The 23286-nt window shown below is 41.3% G+C and overlaps 1 protein-coding gene across 1 annotated transcript in view; it reads right to left on the bottom strand.

The window, feature by feature from the left end:
- Nucleotides 1–22692, bottom strand: part of kif6 (kinesin family member 6) — a 53207-nt gene extending 30515 nt beyond the window's left edge. The window contains exons 1-12 of the mRNA XM_061083297.1: nucleotides 22633–22692; nucleotides 21155–21264; nucleotides 20059–20133; nucleotides 15919–16066; nucleotides 15622–15731; nucleotides 13717–13846; nucleotides 10296–10502; nucleotides 9817–9960; nucleotides 9628–9714; nucleotides 5512–5615; nucleotides 3446–3551; nucleotides 645–807 (exon numbers count right to left, since the gene is read on the bottom strand). Coding sequence (XP_060939280.1) covers nucleotides 645–807; nucleotides 3446–3551; nucleotides 5512–5615; nucleotides 9628–9714; nucleotides 9817–9960; nucleotides 10296–10502; nucleotides 13717–13846; nucleotides 15622–15731; nucleotides 15919–16066; nucleotides 20059–20133; nucleotides 21155–21264; nucleotides 22633–22692 — 1444 coding nt within the window. The remainder of the gene's footprint in view (nucleotides 1–644; nucleotides 808–3445; nucleotides 3552–5511; nucleotides 5616–9627; nucleotides 9715–9816; nucleotides 9961–10295; nucleotides 10503–13716; nucleotides 13847–15621; nucleotides 15732–15918; nucleotides 16067–20058; nucleotides 20134–21154; nucleotides 21265–22632) is intronic.
- Nucleotides 22693–23286: the final 594 nt, after the last annotated feature.

Below are 23286 nucleotides of genomic sequence, written 5' to 3'. Positions count from 1 at the left end.
GTACCTTTTCACATTTGAGTTAAACACTTTTCACACTTGAGTTAAAAGCAATTACAATTTTTTCAAATATCTCATACAGCTACTGATATTTATTCTGATAAAAAATATAGACTAAACTATAAAAATGTATAAACAACTCTTAAAAATACTCAATTGATGGGACACAACATTTTCCAAATTGTATTAATATTAATTTTTCTTCATTAAAGTTGTTAAAAAACTATTCATTTGCGTTTTACCAATCAAAGTTGGTCCAACAATTTTAAAAAGAGAGCAAACCTCTACCAACCAAATTCTTACACCAATGGATCAGATCAGTTTCTTTGGGAAATTGGTGAAAACTATATTCCTGATATTCCAATGTTAGAGAAGGTTCAAATAAATCCTGGATCCTCCCCGATATGGATTCCACAACAATTTGTTACACTGCATCCTTTCACCATATTTAGTGGTAATCAGTCTTATAATTATTCTGACTAACTATATAACCCATTATATCAGTAGAAGCATGCAGAGATTTCCATGCCAATTATCACACCAAATGTCTAATCTGACCAGCAGATTAAACCTAAGAAAACAAAGCATCGTCAGCTGTACTATATCATCAAAGTTGACGAAGTTGTTTGCATGATGTCAAAGGATACTGATTTCATTATCACGCTGAGTCAGCATCTCCTTCAATTTGGTCACCTGTGTTGAACTGATGGGGGGGTTGTCTTGAATTACTTCTTCACTCACTGTTGCTGCTGGCGACGCTTTCCCATCACTGCGCTTGTTCCCGCCAAGCTGCTTGTCCAGAATCATTTCCTGTGCGAAAAATATAAAAGAAACTTTCACTCTTGGCCGGACCTTTGCCTCCTGGTTCACTTCCAATCTGTTCATGTGGAAGGACAAATAAAACATTTGCTTCCTGTGGTAAAGCAAATTGCAGCTTGTCCTTGCATGAGGTTCAACTGATGGTCGCTTCACATTCTTGTACATGTGACCAGATTGTAATATTTTAAAGAATTACATTTGGCCAAATTCACATTAAGTCTAATGATGGACTTAATATTACCAAAGATCTTTGCTCAATAACTTTTACAGGAAAAGAAAAGCCTGCTTTGAACTACAGGTGGATTTGCTCTAGGGAAAAACATCCAAACAACCATCAAATCTCAAGTATGTGCAGAAGCTGGAAAATGCAGCATGGTACCACCCTGAAAAGCAATGCTCTATGATATTCCATTAACATTCAATAAATCCCCCTCTTTTCCCTGTCTGCAATATAACTCAGTGATTTTCCATCTTTACACACAGGTGGGAAACGTGTTTAAAGAGTAGGTTTTTTTCCACGTGGAGCAGATACCACGGAGAAGAACGATACCGCTGAGCAGAGAGGATGGTCTCAGAAGTTTTAATGGGCATATATGGAAGCACTCTGACGCTCGAGTTTTGGGCTGACGTTTTCCAGGTTTGAAGATACATTTTCCGTTTCATGTCATCACTGCAGCTTGACAACTTTTTGTACGCACAGGGCTAAATGACAGAGGTCACACTACACATATAAGGTCACAGAAAGGAAGCGATACAACTGCCGGCGTGCACTCTGGTATTTGAACATCAGCCTGAAAAAAGGGACCAGCAGAGGACTGAGCGTGGAAGGACGAACCAGCACTGAGAACAAAGAAGAGGGAAATCAAATTTAAACCAGATCCAAATTCCTACAGAATCAGTGGAGTGTGATTGGGGTGATGCTCAGAGGAATGTAAACTGAACAGGAGATCATAACAAACTGAAGGAGAGATAAACAGGCTTTCTAGTGGGATCTGGAACTGCTTCTGGTGGAGGCTCCAACTTCAACCGAACCGTAGCCCAGGAGCAGTGGGAGCGCTGCAGTGTTTTCCCTACGCTCATTTAGCAGCAGTGGGTCGTTGGCTGCTGCACGAGAAACGCTGAATAAAATCTATAACCAATCAGACTTTGTCAAATAAACAAAAACTTTTAGGAACTGTTTTTTTCAACCAACATTCTGAAGACAACATGCAATTCCGAGGACCAACACTATTAAATACACCTGGACAAAACACGAACACAATGACCCTAATCAGCAGCATGTAATAATGTGTTTAAAAGTGACAAAATAAACTACACAACACTGACGTGATTACTAGAGTATTATTGCCAAATTATAAAACATTCATAATCAGACAAACACTCAAAATGCGTCTAAACCCTTTGCACATAATAGAGATACATGAATCTATGTATGTCTATCCACTCACCAAATCATAATGGATGAAAAAATCAGCTTACTTCCAGAATTATATATGTTGGGTTAACTATTATTTTTCTATTAATAAAACAATATTAACTCATCAATAAAATGAAAAAAATACACTCTCCACTCCGATGACTCAGCCTAATAAGTCAATAAACAGTTTGTTTACTCCGACACAGGTAGACTAAACTTTTTACGCTGTCATGCAAACTGTTGAGGAGATCTGTTTGAAATACGTGCATCAACAATAACTGTCAACATTACACCTTGCATCTAATTAGATGACACATAACTGCAAAACAACAAGTGTCTAGACTCAAGTCAGGCCGTGGGAAAATCAACAGCACTGGACAAAGCTGGGAATCAGTGGATCTTAAAATATGTCATTTTCTAGCCAAGCTACAGAGTAACACATATCTCTGAGATTTTGTCTGGACAAAAGTATGTTTTCACTGACTGGTAATGAATAACATCACACATATGATTTACAGTCATTTTAAGCTTAGGCCTGAGGATAGGATCATCAGCTTCTTCTGTGAAAGTAAAATAATACAAATGCATACTATCCATGCAATCTGACTAGACAGCAACTGGATATAATAGGATATAAGCACATTGAAAAAGGAAATATAAGTTAATTCAAAAGTGGAGTATCTCTCTGGAGAGCACAGTAGGGGGAGCTATTTAGAAGAAGTGATTGGTCAGCTGGTCACTGCTGAGCTGATGGATGGAGGGAAAGGAAAGAAATCAGCTCTGACACCTCAATGATCACATCTGTATATTTACTTGACTTCTTGTGATGCTGTTTTACAGTAAGAACAATCATGAACTAACCAACAGAACTAAGTATTTTTGATAAGCTAGCATAGCAACCTGTAGTGACGTCTGCTGTGATAGTAGCATAGTTGATCTTGTTATGAAGAGGTGAAGTAAGACCTGATATCAGGAAATATCTTCTAGATTGAGAGAATGAGTGAACGTGACTCTGAATGTCTGTCTCTGTATGTTGACCCTGTCCAAGTTGTTCCTATCCTCTCAACCAAGCTCAGCAAGACCCCCCCAGCACCTTAGAATATGCGGTATGGATAATGGATGGACAGACAGAAAGCATAGACACACAAAGAGCTATCCAGTGGGGACCTGCACACAAACCCTGTTTCATGAAAACACTGGAGTGAATGTTACCTTCAGCAGGGAGAAACAGTATTGGATTTTCCTCATGTCTGGTCCCAGTAACAGAGGCACGTCTGGTTCAGGGTCACCCAGAAAGGCCTTAGCAAGCTCCTCCAACCTAAACACACAGATATAGACAGACACACACACACACACAAACACACACACACACACACACACACACACACACACACACACACACACACACACACACACACACACACACACACACACACACACACACACACACACACACACAGACACACACACACACACACACACACACACACACACACACACACACACACACACACACACAGACTGTATAATAACACATCAAACCTTAAATTAATTACAAATTCTACACGACAATCCTTCTCCATCACACTTAAAACAGGCTAAACAGGCACTCACTCACTAAAATCTATATTTGAGAAGTGCTTCTAATGTTTGAAATGTGGCTCTGGTCAGAGAAAACTATTTACAAAAACATGTGTTCCAGCTCCACACGGACGGCCAGTTGATAAACTATCACTAGATGATAGTCCAAACATTGGTTCTTCACAATCTGGAACCAGCCACTGGAAAAGACCAGGAGGCAACCATCCAAATGGATCCAATGCACGCACAACAGCGTGCGGTTTTTATTTTCCGCTGTTACGTGTTCGTCGTAGAAACACGCTAGGTTTACATGACAAGGGGCAAAATACAAACATGGCATCTCGTTTCAAGCCCCTGAAAAAGGTTTGATTGTAGAGCATGCTGTGCAATGTCATGTTAAATATCTTCTAGAGAAAAACATTTTTTTTAATTCCACGTAGTTTTTCCAAAGTAAAACAATATGTAATGAAGCAAACCTATAAAACCAATATTTTAAACTTGAATTGACCTCAGCTTGCATGGTAACATATTGATCCAGCACCGAAGGCAGCAAGGTAATCTCCAGTAAAGAAAAAAATCTATATGCTCGAGGACATGCTGTATATGTGCTTGGACGTGAAACAATAAAATAAGCCAGGATATGGGCAATCACTCACTGGGGATGAGTCAAGACATAACATGGAGAGGAAACAGCAACAAAAAAATCAGCATGTCCAGTGAATGCGGTCACAACAGACATCATTAAAGGTTCCCTCCGGGAGTGTGACCACAAACAGGGGGGAGATCGAGGATAATCGCGCGGGTAGAGAGGAAATAATAAAAAGGCGGACTGAGGGGGCTGAGGCGTTGTAAATACATCATGCCTGGATGTGCCAAGTCCTCAGTGGAACCAGCTCTGGCCTGAACTCTGGCCCTGCTTGACAAATAAAGCTGGCTGAAGAGGAGCCCCGGGAAACTCCATTAGATCTGGTTAAGCTTCAGTGAAGGAGGTTTCAGCTCAGCAACGACGCATAGCCAACAGCAGAAGTTATAGAGGCGCTTTAAGTAACAGCCAAATACATCATAAATCACAAAATATATGGGCTCAATAAGAGACTCAGGGTTTTGAGTAGTGCTAAGGGGAGTCCACAAACGACTGCTCCGTTCCTGGGTCTGAGGTTCATTTAAACGTCCTAAGGCTGAAAAGGCCGACACAGCACTTTACACATCTGCACTGACCTGAGGTGACTGGCTCACTGAGGTCACAATACTATACTCAAATATACACACGTACATGCTATACAAATATACATGTTCCTGTGGCTGTGAGTTCCTCTAAAGCAGGGCTTCTTTGAGTCTGAAACTCGGGCCTCCTCTTAAACAAAGCTTGGAAAAGGCACACCCTCACACCAACTTTTGCTGAATTTCCCAAAACCTATAGAATTCAGACATGAAATAAACTCTCCTGATATCATCTGGAGGAACTGATTGTGAGAGCGCAAATGTCCGAGGGAGAGGCTCAAGAGGATTCACCATGAGTGGGTGGGCATGTTGAAGACATTTTTAACGCCAAGTTGCAAAACAGATGCAAAACTGAAAAATAATAAAATAATACACATATCTCAAGATGGAAAAGCTGAGCCACACTAATTGAAGACATGTGATTGTGAATTTATATGTTACAAGCTGCATGCATCAAGGAAGAAGAAGGGACGTACTTCTGAATCTCCTCCACAGTTAGCTGGCCATCTCTCTGCTGTCCTGTCACCATGGCCAGCTCCTCCTTCAGAGACTCGATCTCCCTTTTCAGACGTGCTATTAGCTGAAATAAACACACAACACAGGATTAGAGCTTCAACTCTTTGTACACACACATCGTGTAAATATGCACACATTTGAACAGTGCCCGACAGACACTCAGACACAAGCACGTGCAGACGGATACTATTTGGCTACTGCCAATTGGTGAGAGAATCCCTCTAAGAATGATTTTGTGGCTTATCTTGCAGATGCATCTTGAAGACAATTTTAAGTGGTTCCAGACAGCTGGATGCTCCAGTGAGAAAATGCAGGAAACAAAATATAAAATAGCATTAGCTACAGTGGCGGAAAAAAAGGAGCACATATAACCTTTCGCTGCTGTCTGTCTGCACGTGTTTGGTTGCAGCCCTGCACACTGAGCCAACAGGCTGGGTGCTCTTGGTAACCGCTGTCCGGATCTGGTTACTGTATATATTTATACAAAAATGAAAATATCCCAACAAGTCCAGACGCTCCTTTTTAGTACTAAGATAACTATATTTGCAGTAAGTAACATTAGCAACAGCAAGAGGTCAATCAAAGTCAAAAATCCTAATCAAGATAATAACAGGCTAAAGTATCATTGCACGGAATAATGTGCATGTAGTACTGTCTGCACCAGTGAAACACGTAGGTCTGAGACAGCCATTGTCACTGTACAGAGTATATGACCAGCTCTGGCCTTGTTTGACATTTCATTATATAAGCTAATCTTAAGAGGTTAAATGTGCCACAGCAGTGTGGGGATTTGTTATGACTGATTATCATCAATAAACGCTTTAGCTTGATTTCTCTGCAGGTTGTTGTTTGAGATGTTAACTGTGTATATGCCAAATCCAAATCTTCTTGGAACACTTTCCTTTTCTCCAAGAAGGGAACAATAAATATAAAAGAGAAATGTACAATTATATGTTAATGTCAGGGAAAAACAGGCCAACACCAAAATCAATGGTTGGTGTAGTTACTGAGCAGATGCCAGACCAGTTGTAATAAAAAAAATCACATCAAAAAAAAAATAACACACTCCACCACCAAGAAACAAGTGGCAATTGTTCTTTTTCTCACATGACCCACTTCTTCCTTCAGCTTAAATCCCACTTAACTATCACCTCTCAATTTGACCACATTGCGAAATACTAAAGCAGACTGATAGACTGGAACTGTCCCAGTAGGAAAGAGCAGATACAAAGGAAAATGGCGTCTGTGTGCTGGAGACACACAGTGACACTTCTGACACAAAGTTGCTAAGGAGCCAAAGGCCAGTGAAACCAAATCAAAGTCAACGTTGAGACCGAGTGATCCAACTGAGGAAAGCGCCGCCACTTCTAGCAGACAAATGGAAAGACAAAACCAGTCGTACAGTCAGACATTGTCAACTCGAGATGCTCTTGAGAAGAAACAGACCTACAGTGCGGTTTTGGGTGGGTGCCACTTAACTTAACAAAATTTCACCCTTAATCCGCCCTGTATCATATTTTTCAACATTGAGTATCATAGCTGACCATCCATCACCAGAGCCGCTCCCTGTATCTCTTTTTTGGAAGACACGGTCTGATGTAAGTCTCCCAGCTGCATCCTCCAGAGCTGACCACTAGTTGTTGGTCAGCAGAATGGTGCAGTCTATTTCAGAGCGCCAAGCCCAGACTGGTACCACAGCACCGCAACAGTCTCCCGACACTCTGAATAAAAACTGACTCAGGACATGTGACTGATGATGTCAGCATGTCCTATATGGAAAGCCATGTCAGTGCAACAATGCAACATGCAGATTGTTATAGTGATGGAAAACCAACACTGCTTGTTTGGTATGTAAACGTTCACTATAAACATGTTTCATCATTAACTTTGAAACATTGACCTATCTTGTAGAAACAGTCCTACCTTCAGATCATCCCTCTTTTTCTTGAAAACAGCATCCGCTCAATGCAATAAACAATCTACATTAAACTGTATACTCTGCTACTGACCACGGAAGCATACGGTCCATGTATGTTGAATGCCACCGACCAACATGCTGCTCTCGTGGAACCTTGAGTCTTATTTTTAAGCATAATTTCCCTTTACACTTTAACACATGGGCTATGTTCCATGCACGGAGGATTGCACTACACTGCAATACTTGCCAACTCCCTTCTTTCTTAAAGGAGACATATCGTGCTCAGGTTCGTAATTTAGTTTGGGTTTTTAATTAAAAAGGTTTACATTTTCTAATGATCAGGGAACTTATTAATAATTAACGTGGCGTTGTATGGGGGCATGCAAGACTAGCCACTAGGTGTGCTGTAGGCAAATGTAGTTTAACTTGGCAGAACGTCTAAAAATCTAAATAAAATACTAGAGGAAAGGGGGACACTGAAAAAGCACAATAGGTCTCCTTAAAAAACACTTAGATGAGATGTACAAAAACCAGCCTTCTATTACCCTCCACTTAACTGCATAATATCTTAAAATCAACTTGTCTGATGCCTTAAAGATTACAGAGACTTTGACAATAATAAAACTCAAATCAAAGCAAACTCCTGCACACAAACCTCAAGTTGATCAACTTGAAATAAATGCAAGGTGCTGAAAGTAAGGTGGAAGATGCAGTATCTGTTGACAGTTCTCCTCTGACGACTGCAGCCTGCTCTCACGGGAGGATTAAGATTGACCTCAGCGCTCTCAGAGGAGCTAGGAGACAGAACCATAAATGGTGTAGTCACTGTAGCTGAATTCCTTATGATCACAGGTCACTTTCAACACCTCATTCTTTCCACGAGAGTCTTGTTAAACGTTTCGTCCGGTCTGGCCGCTTTCCCATCAGGTTTGAAGAATTGCCATTTGTAGCCTGTAGGCTACAGCATTGGACCATTAAGGAAGTGTGTGGTCCGAATGATGTAGCAAATACTGACTGCAAGATTGTGAAAACCCAATTCCAGATTTCAAATCAATTACCACAGTCGGCGTGTCCAATAGAGAGTGTGCCTTTGGATGGCTAGGGCCAAAAGTAGGAGTCTAAGTGTCACTCCAAGCCACAAAAAATGACATCATTCTAATCTGTCGACTGCACTGCTGGCTTTGCCTTTTCTTAGCAAACCAGGGCGAGATATAGAAGGAGAGACAGAGAGACAGGAGCAATGAACAAAATGAGAAACACACTCAAAAGCCATAAACAGAGACAAGAAGTTTGCCCACGGAGTTTGGGTTTTCCTGAAGCTGTAACTGTGCCGGACCCAACTTGGAGCTACCAGACACTGTCACAATTACTGGGCCGGCCGCAGACTCTCTTAAAAATACCTCTGTGGGGTTTGCAAGTGGCCAGCCAAGTCTTAGTAGCAGTAATACAGTAGCAGTTGATCCTGAGGCAGATCTGGGTGTGAGGGGAGGAAGCGGATGTAAAGCTGTGATGGCTTATTACTATATCTCTCCCCAAGGGGCTGTAATAAAACCACCAGGTCTGATTTCTGGCATGCTTCAATACAGGAAGGTGATGGAGTTTATTTCCTATCATTATTAAAGTGTGTAGTCTTTCAATAGGAGATAAACTCCTTAGAGGATTTGACAAGAACTAAAGGCAGAAAGTGATGGAGGGAGGATATTGTTAAGGGATAATGTGGCTTAACTGCTAAGACATGAGATTTATGATATTATATGTAATAAAGAGGGAGATATGGAAACAATAAAAATAGGCCATAATAAGATTCGACCGATGTAAACAAGAAAGAGAACGCAAATAAAACCTGTGAGCAATCTAAGTAGCTCAAGACGGACAGAGGTCCATATTTCACAAGGTTGAAAACTGCTTGTCGCAGATTGTCTGACACTGGAAAAACTAACTAGGAATCTGAAACCTAAAGAGGACACTTGAGCACATGGTGGGTTACACTTAGTTACGTTTAGAAGCTGGATTCTCACTGCTATTCACTCGCTGATCAGTTTAAGGTCTGGAAGCTATGAGGAGGGTCTGGCTCTAATGAAACAGCACATTAAGTCATGCTCTTGCGGTGTGACTGTGGCTCAGCATTGGTATTTGTAGCCGTGTCTGGCTGTCTCACCAAGGCAGGATCCAGTTCTTCATTTAATATCGCCTCGTTCTTAATGACAGCCACGCGCTGAGCAAAGCGGCATGTAGAGATGGACTCCTAAGAAAAGAGATTAAAAAAAATGTCATTTTATACATTTTCCCCAGGGAATACAAATTTTGAATCAACTTCTAGCATGACATTTTTGGAATTTGCCCTTACATCAAGGTTCCTCCTGTCAACTGCCAGAGTGGCGATCATGGTGGTCATGCAGTTGCCCCCAAGGCTGTCTCTAAGCACAGATGTCAACATGGAGTTTCTGTAGGGGATGTGGGAGCGATGCTTCTCTGACAAAGCAATGATCACCTGAGGAAGAGAGGAATTAGAAGAGCAATGCCATGTAAATGAAGACAAAGGTGGTGTGAAAGAAATGAAAAGGAAACGATGCATTTATGCTTTCTAATAGCATCATTACCGTTAATACAGTAGTGGCAAGATGACCTTTTATCAATGATAAACATTGAACTTAAAGTGAATTCTGATTAACATGTGAGTTGAAGATATAAGGAAGCCTATATCAGCAGGGTATGCATCAAAATAAGTGTAATTTAATGTAGAGAAACATTCAGACGATCAAATAAAACATATTCAATGCCAAAACGTATTTCAGTCTTGCAATCAAAGCTTTAGAAGTATAGTACCTGCTCCAAGTAGTGAAGGGAGAGGTTGATGTACTTGGCCTCAGTGAGCTGCTGCCCATTCAGGCCAGTCTTGCTGACTCTATCTGATCCGGCCAGGTCCACCAGGTGGAGCTTGGAGCGGCGCACGGTGTCTGAGCCTGGCTCCCTTCTGCACACATGCACAGTGAAAATACAGTGGGAACGTGTCGATGCCTGGTTCATGGGAGTCTGGGGACGACAGAAATAGAGTAGAGGAGTGAGGGAACAGTCAGCAGAACAGGACAATACTGCAGATTTGTTGGGAGGCAATAAGGTTTGTGTTAGAGTCGTCTGAAATCCCCTGAAATTATGATACCCAAAAATAGGAAACAGGAATTTTATTATCCAGCTGCGGTGTCTCCATATTCAAACAACCAAAAACAGATTTCCTTTTAATCTTTTATTTTGGTGCTGTTTTGAAGATCAAAGCTGCACCATGTGTAGCTGATGAGCAGTAAACACATGGTGGCGGCTGAAAGCTGAGTTTGATTTTGACATGGTCACTGAAACAGCAGAAGTCAGGTTTGAGACCAGGAAGAGACAGAATTAGAGCATGAGTCATTCTGCACAAACAAACGATATTAGCTAGAGGAGGATGGATTGTTTACTCATTTGGTCCTCACTGAGAGAATAAACAGAGGAAATGACACTCAGTGAAAAAGCGCTGATCGTGGACTTCATTCTGTTTTCTTGCTTGTGCCACAGACGTACACACACCTGGTCACAAATAACACTTATCATGATGATACAGTACATGTATATATAAATAGGTTTTGGCGAGATTCTTTTCCCTTTTGTGGATTCGTAACTGATCAGATCTGGACATGTCTCACTTTTCCTGTCTGCAGGAAAACATCATCCTCATAGACATTCCTGGTCATTCATTCTACAAAGGTGCTCTGACCCTGACTTGTTGTTGGCATACATGTGCCAACACCTGCCTGTAAGGGTCATGACAGCTCTTGACAGATCTTTCACTATCTTAACCCACCGCTGTCATCTCTTTCCTCCATGTGTGCTCCACAGGGTAACTTAAAGTAATCTGAAGCAGCCCCCCTTAGACAGTAAAGGATCACATACCTAACAAGACTGCAAACAGGATCAAGTTTAGGGAAGATTCTATCCTATTAACACCGACTCACACCAAACACCATGAGAAAACCTTTGTAAATATTTTGACATCTTTAACATTAATCTGCTTAAGTGTGTTTTAACATTAAGAGATCCAGGTTGTACGCAATTCAGAATCTATTCATGCAAATATTTTTGTTGATCTTCCAAAAAACATTTAGAAAATGAACTGTAAACTGTGGCAGTAACATGACCCTATGACCCAAGTCGAAGTCAAGTGGTATTTCGAGAAATGTATACACTATGTACAGTCAGGAAAAGTAATACTAGTATATTGCTTGGTGGAAATACATGCACCAAGAAAATAAAGTCACATATTAAAATGCCAGTCTTTTCCCTGGGAAAAAATAGGGCCTATCTCGCAAAGTTCAGAGAGAAAACCCTGATAGAGATCTGCACCAAAATGTAATGGGTTCTTTCCTGACCGACACCACATCCTTCCATGGTAGTTTCATGGTAATGCATTCAGCAGTTTTGGCATAATCTTGATAACAAACAAACAAGCATACAAGCCAACTAAGAAATGGACAGGGGGGAAAGAATAACCTCCTTGGCGGCAGAATTCAGTGGGAATGCAAACCAGCACCCATTGATAACAGTCAAATACACACACAGTTGGCCTGTCAAAAGCCCAGATTTTAAGGGGTTAATGTGCACCAAAATAATTTCGTTTTGATATCACCAGAATGATAAGGATCTTTTAGGAGTCCTCGTATAACCCAAATAGCCAAGAGCAGATAAAATACAGTATGTATATTGAAAAGGTAAACATACTGTGTGCATGTCCACAGAGGGAACCGTATCCACAAAGGAGCATTAACATATGCCTTAGTTGTGGAAAACAACAGAACAAAACAACCTCCGTGGAGTCACTTCCTTCACTCTCGACACAATGCTGACCACACACAGTGATAAAGTGATGCAGCATAAAAGGGGCAATTTGTGCTACCGAAACTATTAGAGGTTTACTGATTCAAAAGATTTTGAGAGTGAATTTTCTGCCAAGAGGCTTTTAGGATGTAGAAGGAAGGGGAGAGGTCCAGGCTGTTCACCCGCAGATGTGAAGAGAAGAAACAAGGATGCAGACCTTAAACCAGATGAGGGGAACGTTTTCCCATGTGAGGCAAAAGGAAGGGTGAAGAGTTGAGAAGGTGCATTTTATTTCCTGTCCAATAAAAGTGCAGAGGGGATTGCCAGGTCTCCGAGTGAGTGAGCTCATGGTCTGCAGAGTGTGGTGTGAATGGATGTGTCATATTTTGTCCACATGGTTGTGAGCAGGAGAACAAAGAAAGTACTACTTTAACTTTATCGAAGGTCCATGAGGAGCAGGGACTTCTGGGAGGATTCTGGCAGTGCTAAATTATCCATCATGCTTCTTTGTTTGCTTTACGCTCGAGGGAAATCTACTTTTTTTGAGTTCACCAAAGTCTCTGAGTGGGTGGACTACGCTGGGGGCTCCCTGCTGAGCATTGCAACGCCTTGATAAACAAATGTAAGATCCAGGAATGTGTTTCTACTAAAACATTTTCTCTGGATTTTACAACAGTGGACTCTGTTGTAAAAGTGTATCCTCAAGGAAAAACAAAACAAGTGCAATGTTGTTTTGGTGATGGCCTGTGTTCGGTGGAATATGTGAATTACTTGTGATGCACGTTTTCATGCACTACAAGTACGGTGACAGGCTACTAGCTACTTAAACCATCTCCAAATTCCATCTTACATCCCACAACCACTTCTTTTGCACTGATTTTGTTTAATGGAAGAATCCTGCAGCCACAACAGAAACCGACTTGTCAGAAGTGAAAAAGCGAATCTCTGACTGAAACCTGATTATCCCGTTCACTTTTACTGTCTGCTATTTACATACAATCCGGCAACAAGAGTAAACAAGGTGAGCTCAGGCCTTTTGCTCCAAACCTCAGGTTGCAAAGCAAAAGCTGGCCCACCGCATGTCTCATCAGCATGGGGAGTCTGTGTGTCTGAGAGTAGAAAAAACCAACATAAACAGAAATTACAGAGAGAATGCTTGGTTTTACTAGAAAACACATGGTAAAAGGGACCACAGGGGACCAAAATAATATTTTAGAAGGGTCCTAAGGTAGCTTTTAGAATGTCCATTACATTCATGGCCAGAAACTAACCTTTATGCCATTTACCCTGGGAGTGGTTGCTGTTTAGGGTCCTGACTAAAACCACTGACGCATTGATGTAGTGCGACTTAAAAGCTGAGGTCATATTAAACATTTCTGTTGTGTAGAGAAGAAATTCTTACTTCTGCGATCATGCGATTGGTGTCTCCCAGGAAAAGTAGATTCAGAGCCTCCTCCTCATTGGATGACTGCTGCAGCGACAGGTTCCTTAGATGAACATTCTGGTCTGAATCCTCCATAATCATTACCCTTCTGGAAAAAGTAAGAAAAAAACCCAGAAACTTTACTACAGGAAATTCAAGCATAATAAATTAACTTCAGATTATGAAAACAAAAAGATGACAAATCACGACAAATCCAGTCAGAACCCAAATAATCCAACACCAAGGCAATTACAAGACTATTACTAATTATGTCTGTTATGTCATCTATTTTCCTCAAATTGACTTGGCCTCGCTCGGCTCTAAATCCAAACAAACCACATCTGCAATTCGGCGTGGGCTGCGACCCGGGCTGACACGTGCTTTATCTGTCCGGGGGTTCATAACGTGATAACAGACAGGGCTTGCTTTTAAAAACAAACAGGTGATTGAGTTGAAGCCGCAACAGGCCCCATGGAACACAGTGTGCTGGAAGGAGTTGGCTATGAATAGACTCCTGTGATCTTACCACATCACTTCTATCATACCACCAGGGTTGTGACAGTTTGGCTACTGGATGGAGATGTCAGAGAGGGCGGAGTGACTCGGGAACACATGTAGATAATTGTGTCAACATGTGTAGGTAATTGAGGTCGTTTGATAAAGCAGTATTAAGTCTCAGCGTGATTAAAGACTGTGTCCTAGGAGGATTATTTTCCCAAACAGCCCCATCAACCCTAAATAGGATCTAATTGTTGTATTTTTATACAAATGTAAAAAAATTATACAGATCCATTTAAATGTATTTACAAAACAGACTTTTGAACATACAGAGGGCGGAGTGCTGAACGCATTATGGAAATAGAGCACAGACGGAGACAATAAGTGAACCAGGGGGATAAAATGAATGCAAGAATATCAAAAAGAAGAGAATAGATTTTGAAGGCAGTGAAAGAGAGAAACTTTGTAACTGCCTCAGCTTCTCCTTGAATCAGCAAGTGTGGCCAGAGCATGGTTAACGACGGGCACTGTCTATTTGCAGCAGACTGTGATTTGTGGGCATCTAAACCTTGAGCTGGATTTTCTGTAAGAAGAGAGAGAAAACTGAAATGGAACTGGTACAAGAAACAGCAAACACCAAAAATGATGTACCGCGACGATGTCCTGCCTGGAGGTCCAAAGTCAGCTTTGAGATGAAAAAGCAATGAGTATGACAACAGGTAAGCTATGAATGACATCAAGATAATGGACTGACAAACCACCGGATAGATGAAATTTGTAGATGCAGAGATAGATTGATAAAAACAAAGAAAAAGCTGGAAATATAGCAGGATGACACAGAATGAACAGACAGACAGAGAAAGTGGCACAGACATGGGAAAGGCAAAGAGAGAATCAGAAAGAATGGCATGAAATTAGTAAAATAAGAGGTAGATGGATATAAAATTGAATTTCCCTCAGAGCAGCTGCAGCGGTGAGCGGCTATGAATATAAGCTATTTATCCACATGACCCATGCCCTCCACTCCAATGGCCTAGTCTGCCCAGGTTGACCACATCCATTGCTGTCCCACAGTCCCATTATGTCAGTTGGCAGTTCATAGTGGGGTGGTAAATACGAGAGTCTCCGTATTTCACCACACAGTGACTCTGGGCCAGGCTGACAAATGGCTGTGGGGGAAAAAGGCTCAACTAAACCCACAAGTGTTTGGGAGAATAATGGACCCAGTGCTGATTGGTCTCCTCAACTTTAAAATAACACACGCACCCGTGCATGAAATTATCAGAAGCGAAATATACACTGCACTGTAAGACTGTTGACATTTTCTGAGCTAATCGCATTCCTGAAGCGTCTGCAGCAAAAAAAGCAAAGAGAAAGAACACTGACGGTAGGTCTTCCAGTCGGGAGGCCTCCTGTCTGGAGTCCAGAAGGTCATATCCCGTGTCGTTGTAGATCTCCAGGTAGGAGATGTGTACGGTATAAACCATGCTGCTGTCCTGTGGAGCAAAAACATGCACATATAGATGAGACTAGGTATAACCAAATGTTTTTGATAATGAAATTATGGTAGAAAGAATCCAGTCAGATACTAATGTACAATTTGCTAGATTCACTGTATGTGGTCGGTTAATCAGTTAAACTGAAACATTCATTTTAAAACAACAGTCAAATCATGTTGCTGACCTGGCAGAAGCATTGATACAGGTACGAGAGGGTGCGTGGAATAATGCCTCGATCACTGTAACGCTCGGCCCCTCCTGTGATGGTGAAGGTCTTCCCACTGCCCGTCTGCCCGTAGGCAAATATGGTGCCATTATAACCAGCTAATACACTGTAGACCCACAAACACACACACACACACACACACACACAGAGAGACACAAAGAAACACATTAACACCTGATCGTTTATTTTAGGCGAATAATCCCATCGGTTGATTATGTTGTTGTGAGTTTTTCTGTATTTAAAGTCAAACATACCAATGACACAGATCTACATTTAGCACCTGCCTGAGATCAGTGGCTGATCCTTTTAGTCTACTACCTTTTCTACTGTAATGCTAGTGAACAAACATGCTTTTCCTGCTGTGTACCTGTTTCTTGTGGACATTAATTCTGGGAAATGGTTTCCTGCACTTCCCAGAATGCAAACTTTTGAGGGTGTTGTTCAAATTTAAAATACATACAGTAAATGTAGATAATCTAGCTCATGAACAATGAAAACATTACGTTCTTATGAATACAAACCACACCAAGAATATACATTGTATATCATTTATTTATCATATTTTATATAAACCAGATTTAATTATCTATAGATATATTCCTTATCTCTATACATTGTTCAAAATTACTATTTTCTCCTTCGTCCAATCTGTTCCTACTGCCAAGTTGACCATTGATAAAATAGAACATAGAATAAGAACCTTTTACAACTATGACATTTGATGTGCCTGGAACCGAACAGTGTATCACAACTGGTATTTAAAAGAAAATACTCACTATATGGAACCAGACAACAGTGAGCTTATAGATAAAAATCATTATCAAGAGTTCAAAGTAAAGCCCAGGATAAAATAAAGCATCAATATGTTATGACTTGCTGAAATACAGCATCAATATGTTATGACTTGCTGAGACAAAAATCCATCTGTCTGTAAATATAACCGTTGCTTGTTTGTATCATGTGCCTCCAATGACATCACTGTAATATAATTTGCCACAGTGCTCATGAGTGTCAAGTGTATCCCTGCGACGGTCTGAGTGAATTGAATCTGACACTTCAAATCCACAGGAATAAATGGCAGAGAGCGGAGAGCTGCTATGGCGACAGACGATCTGCCAGGGAGGAAGAAATGTCTCGGAGTGAAGGAAGGAGCCCAAACCCGCTCAAGGAGACAGGGGCCCGCTAAGTTTTGGTTTGGCAGTGGGCTGCCTTTCTGCACGTGCACCAGTCAATGGAAACCAATGGTATCTCGCTCCGATTGAACCTAAATCTAAAATGACAGTATTCCCGAGAGGCAGATTAAATTGGCATAGAAAAGCCCCTCTGTTGTGTAGCGTTGGAAACAAACCAGGAAGAAATATTAAAATAGTCTCACAGCCAAAATCTCCACAGGGCTGGAGTAGGTTCTCTGACACACAAGCTTGGATAAAAGGTAATAATAAAACTGAGCCGCCAACTGCAAGGAAAAGGATATCTCAACACTATATTTTTTAAGATGAATTATAAACAAATTTAAGCCTCTTGCTTATTCTAACGGAGCTGGCGACCCAGTATTTGAGCGGTGTGTGGGTTTGCCTTCCTGTGTGCTGTACAGCTCCACACCCTGCATGAGAACGGTGAGAGGAAAAATCGACTTATCCGTTTTTTTTAAGCACTACATCCACTCATGAGAACAGTGGTCAGTTAGCTTGCCATTGGCTGACCAGTTAATGTAGCATGAGTCATGGTACTGATTGGCGGCAGGATGGAAGGACACAGGCTCAGTGTTCGGTTTAAAATGTGTGCTAATGATGCGGGCTGGGCCTTTCCACCGAGGCTTGGGTGTTCCCCAGTGCTTGTTCCTGTTTACACCTCAATTTTCCTGGAGATTGGCAACTTGTCATCCAGAGGATCATTGGTCTCTGTATGAGAAGCAGTGTGTTCAACCTTTCTCAGGTAACACTGCTACAGATAAAACTAGACAGACCGAGTTTCTTCTTTAAATGTGGGCAGCAGGTTTCACAGCCTTGTGCAATGGAATTACACTGAAGATAGAGGGGTTGCTTTGCCAGGCCGACATCATTACATTGGCTCTTAGTCTCCTGGCGACATTAATGCTGGTTTGTTTTTGAACTACTGTTTTGGGGTAGAAATGACTGGTTTGGGTTACACCACAGCAGAGACAGAGACTAGTGCGTAAGTAAACGAGTTAGAGCTTTTGGCTAAACTGCGTAAAGTATGACTGAGAACCAACCAAAACAACAACCTGACAGTTATTGGTAGTTGAGAAGATAGGCGCCTGTGTGCATGAAGCGAAGTCTTTGTGCGGTGACTGCTCCGATCCAGAGTCACTCTTCGCTAAACCTGAATAAATGTTTCTCGAGTACAGGGGCTGGAGGAAAAACATTGTGTCAGTCCACATTTAATTCTGTTCAGGATTTCTGTACCAAGGCATGAGATTTATCCTTGGTCACCAATTACTCACTCAATGTGGAAATTGTTGTATTTCTCCCTATAATATTGACCTTAATCAAGCAGTCTGACACTGTATGTTGTTAATTAGCTCTATACGAATAAAATAGATTTGAATTTAAAAGCTTAAAACTTCAGTGACCAAACAGGGATCGAGGACCTGAGGTTTCAGTAAGAAATGTCTAATAGGGACAAAAGACGGGCCATGGCTACATTGGACTAGTGTCTTCAAGGCTGCAGACATTATGGTCATATCAAAGACTATAAGACGCCAAGCTCAAATTGAAATGCTAAGCTATAACCTGGTTGTGGCTGAAATTTTTTAACCTGATGTTTACCATCTGTCACAACAAAGGGGGGAAGTGTTGGCTGGGGAGGGCAACCGAATACCTAAGTCAGTGAACCCGTGTGAGCCTGTGTGAGTCAGGTCAATTCCAGACGTCTCACCATGTTGTTTATATGTCTCCTAACAACACTGATAATGCAAAGCACTTGTGAGGCTCCACAAATAGGCCGTAGTGTGACGAAGAAGCCTGGAGTGGAATGCTGTGAAGATGGTGGGGTGAACCTGAGACATGAGGACAGCATGGAGGCAGCGAGAGGAAGAACCTGGGTTACGTGACTCAATCAACACATCCCCAGTAAATCCTGCTCTGTTTGCTGTTTTCTCTTTTGGATGTCAGTCCTGATTTAAACTAGATGTTCAGGCAGGGTGGGACGATATGTTAGGGACAGTAAGAGTTTACTGTTTTTTAGTTTCAGGGGTGAGGCAGCATTGAATTGAATTTCCTCACTGAGACACAATTATGCTGATTAAGTGATGAAAAACATGAAATGTAAATGCAAAACATATTACCACAAGGGGTCCATAGTAAAAACATTTTTCGATTCAACAGAAGTTAGAGTTATTGATCTGGTAGAAATGGATGGCATGGGAATTTCTGCTTTATTCAATTAACCATCAAATAACTGGATCAATTGGCTATAGTGACCATTAGATAATAAGTGAGAAAATGTGCCTGATTTACCTGCAAATAAAATCAGTCCAATATATTGTTTGAATCCATTTATAGACATATTTAAGATTCTAAATTCAATTGAGACCCTTGTGTTCTACTTATTTGCAATAAATTCAGTGGTATTAATCAATTACTTTACACAGTTGATCTGATGGCCTGATGTTTCTGTAGGTTAATCTAATGAATCCTTGTGCATGACTAATTAAACAGCTCAAACTGAGTAAGCAGCTACAGCATCTTGTACAGCTCTGTGTTGTGGCTGGTACATGTTCTCACACTCACAATGCCACAGCGTGCCATCTTGCCTGCCAGCTCAGTCCACTTAGTGGTTTAAGTATGTAAAACATGCCAAAAATCACTGACACCCTCCATTTCCATCTTAAATGAAAGCTGAGCTTTACTGACTTCCTGTCAACAGGGCTGGGTAAAGCCTGTGTGGCCCGACCACAACATGAAAAGATGAGCACTGCTGGGCATAAGAGGTCAGTGATCATTTCTCATTTATAAGCAGGATAATGTGTTGACGTTGAGAGGGTTGACAAAGGGTTCATTATATATTACTTGGCATTCAAACAATCATGTGTTTGCATCTTTCAGTTTGAGTAGTACAATGTTATTAAGATCTTACCTGTCTGCAACTGGTTTGGCAATGTTTTGAAATATCTCTTCTTGTTTGACCGCTTGATCAAACACTTTTTGGTATCTGGACAAAAGAGAAAAGAACAAAGACAGGATCAACATCACATCTTTGACAGAACACAACAAGGAGGAGCATACATCTTTTACCTCATTTACAACCATGTAACATATAGTCAAAATATATGTTGCTGGTTAATCTCAAACATCCAAGGCTCACCACAGTTACCCGCAGCCGTACTGAATAGGCACAAAAAGAGTCGATTTCATTTCCCAAGTGAATAAGGAGGAGTTTAGTCATTCTGTTTTCTAAAGCAGTCTCAACCCCGACGTGCTTTTATCCCACAGAAAAAGATGAGAGAGATGCAAGAGAAATCCGCCCATGGAGATTGTTAAAAGTGGACATTTTATTTCTACAAGGGCACAAGGGAACCTCCACCGGCTATTATAAGACTCTGTGGTTTTCAAAGGCTCTCTGTGTCCGCTGCCGTCTGACTCCCTAACTGTGAATTTAGGGCTTGGAAGCGTGGCATGGGCCCTGCCAAGAGTGTATATAAGGCTGCAGCTTTCACCAACAGCGTTAAACAGATGTCCTGGCTCTGCACTGACAGAACTGCTGGATGAATTATTCATGGGAAAAAGTTTTTATGCAACCCTCAAATTCTGGTGGATGACATACCTTGCTTTATCTGTATTTGTTCTTTTTCCACATTTACATTACTCCTGTGGATTTCAACTTAACCGTGAGTGAAATCAAATGCCATTCATTGCTCTGGTGCTGTATATTCATTTAAGATTGTGGCTAATCATACAGATATAAAGACACTACATGTGGATATGTAGTTATATTTTTATTTGTCTATAATTAGTCTGGTGCTGGTGGAAAGAGGATATAGAGATCCCTCTAAGGTATGTAGAAAAGCAGATATAACAGTTTGCACTTCAATCACTACTAAGTATAGCCAGATATGAAAAACAATGTAAATCAGTATGGTGTACTTCAAAGACCCCAACAGTTAAATTTAGATAAAACAAATGATTTGGGAGATGAATCAAATATAAAGTGTACTATCAGTGTCAGCCTCTACCTGAACTTGTAGCACTCCCTCTTGTTGTTAACAAAGCCATCAGCTAAGTCTCTTGGCACTGTGAACTCCAGAGAGGCACCTGTCTTCTCCTCAATGGCCACAGAGTACACCTGAGGGAGCCAGAGACAACAGTACAGTCAAAACCACAGTGGGAGAATGCCTGTCAATAAAACAGGACAACATAAACGGCAACGAAAATCCATCCACAGTGCTGTATTTAAAGACTAGTCCACTACATGATCTATGATTTGTGTGTTGATATTATGTGGTACCATAGACGAAGTCCGAATTAAACACAGAGACGATACATGTCAGGTTTTAAATATGACTTGGTCACTTCTGGTATGTGTACTGCAGGCTCCAAAATGTAAAATAAGAAGTTTGCATATTTTTATGATCATAAATCTATGGCAAGAAAAATAACTGAACATCCAAAAATGCTCACTGAACAATGTAGACAAGCGCTGCAAATTCACCTCTGATACCAGAGCCAAACCCAAAGCCAAAGCCTTAGGGTAGACAGTAGAAACTGTAAACCAATATAGATTTCCCTATAGCAGGGAAGGACATTTAAAGTAAGGTTGGGTTGTTTAAACACCCCCCTGCTCGGGCTTGGACGCACAGTATGTTCTGACATACGTTTTCAGTGGACATTGATGCAGTTACAAGCCCCAGGGTAAGAGTGATAAAAGATACAATGAGACCTAAATGATCAGATTGTTTTTCATTGTCGGCCTACCTGCAGTATCGATTTCTCACCGCCTCTGCACTGCTTTCTTCACATCAAACATCAAACAGACCAAAAAAAAAAGAGTCAACTTCAAAAAGCCCGGAGGAGTTGGTAGCACATTGCATTTTGCTGTAATCTGTCGGCTAAAGCTAAAGTGCAACTGAAACCCTCAAAGTAATTTAATTATTGCTTCCATCAGCTGCTGTGCTCAGACAATAAACAGAGCTTCAGTGAGAAGAACGTACTTTGCCAGTGGTGTTTCAGTTTGGAAAATTTGCTTTTTGACATATGTGCCCAATGAGGAAATCTCATATCTGATAGCAAGTATTAAAAAAAAAGAGCAGGCTTGTGAGTATTTTATCAGAAAAATAACTACCAGTAGGTTGGTTTGTCACTGTTTGTGACTGACACTTACAGTGAATTTAACACCTGCTCAGCATAGTTTACCTTAATGTTTTTAACACATGGTTCCACACTATTTGTCAATAGAGGTGCTTACTTGAAATGGTTTTAATAGTAGATTGTATACAAAGATGGACGACATGACTGCTGGCCAAAAGCCACCTGGTGGCTGAATGTAGTAGGTGGATGTTAATTGACGCGATGGGACCTTGAACCACGGTGCTTTGTGACCGACAAGACCTCGTTTGTGTGACGCTATCACTTGCTGCACATCCTAGCAACACTAGCATTGATGTCAATAGAAACAGAGTTGTGTTCAAAAGTTGCATTTCAGCTGCGAACTCACCGCTGTCGTTCTCTTTGTGGGTTTAATGCGACCGAATATCTGTATCGTCTGTTTCACCATTTTCCGCTCAAATTAGGAAGACTGTTTTCAGCCTGGTTCCTTCCTCACATCCTGAGTTTGCCGCTAAGCTAACGTGAGCATGTCGGTGCTGAGTTCTCCGGAGTTTGTTGTGGCTGGTTGCTAGGCGACGGCTCCTGTCAAAGATCGTCTAGAGGTGTGACGATGACTCCTCGGTGTGACGATGACTCCTCGGTGTCGAATGACCACTTCCTCTTTTGCTCTCATTTCCCGCAAAATTCCTGATGTGATGAGATAATAGATGAAGCAACAGATGACAGTGTGTGTGTGTGTGTGTGTGTGTGTGTGTGTGTGTGTGTGCGTGCGTGTGTGTGTGTGTGTGTGTGCGTGTGTGTGTGTGTGTGCGTGTGTGTGAAGCAGGGATTATAATAACATTAAACACATTGTCAGGCACACGAATAAAACAGGGATTTTCTCCTGATGTTTTCATTCTTCTCGTCTCAGCAGGTGATTTGTAAATTAAAGACAAAAGACCACAGTAGGTTCAGTGACTCACATATTGACAGAGGGTTATTCTCAGTGCTGTAGAACACTCCCTGCACAGAAGACCCATGGCACTTACTCACCATGCAAATA

The sequence above is a fragment of the Limanda limanda genome, chromosome 12 (assembly GCF_963576545.1).
Source record: "Limanda limanda chromosome 12, fLimLim1.1, whole genome shotgun sequence".
NCBI lineage: Eukaryota > Metazoa > Chordata > Actinopteri > Pleuronectiformes > Pleuronectidae > Limanda > Limanda limanda.
This window is presented reverse-complemented; position numbering and strand designations above follow the sequence as displayed.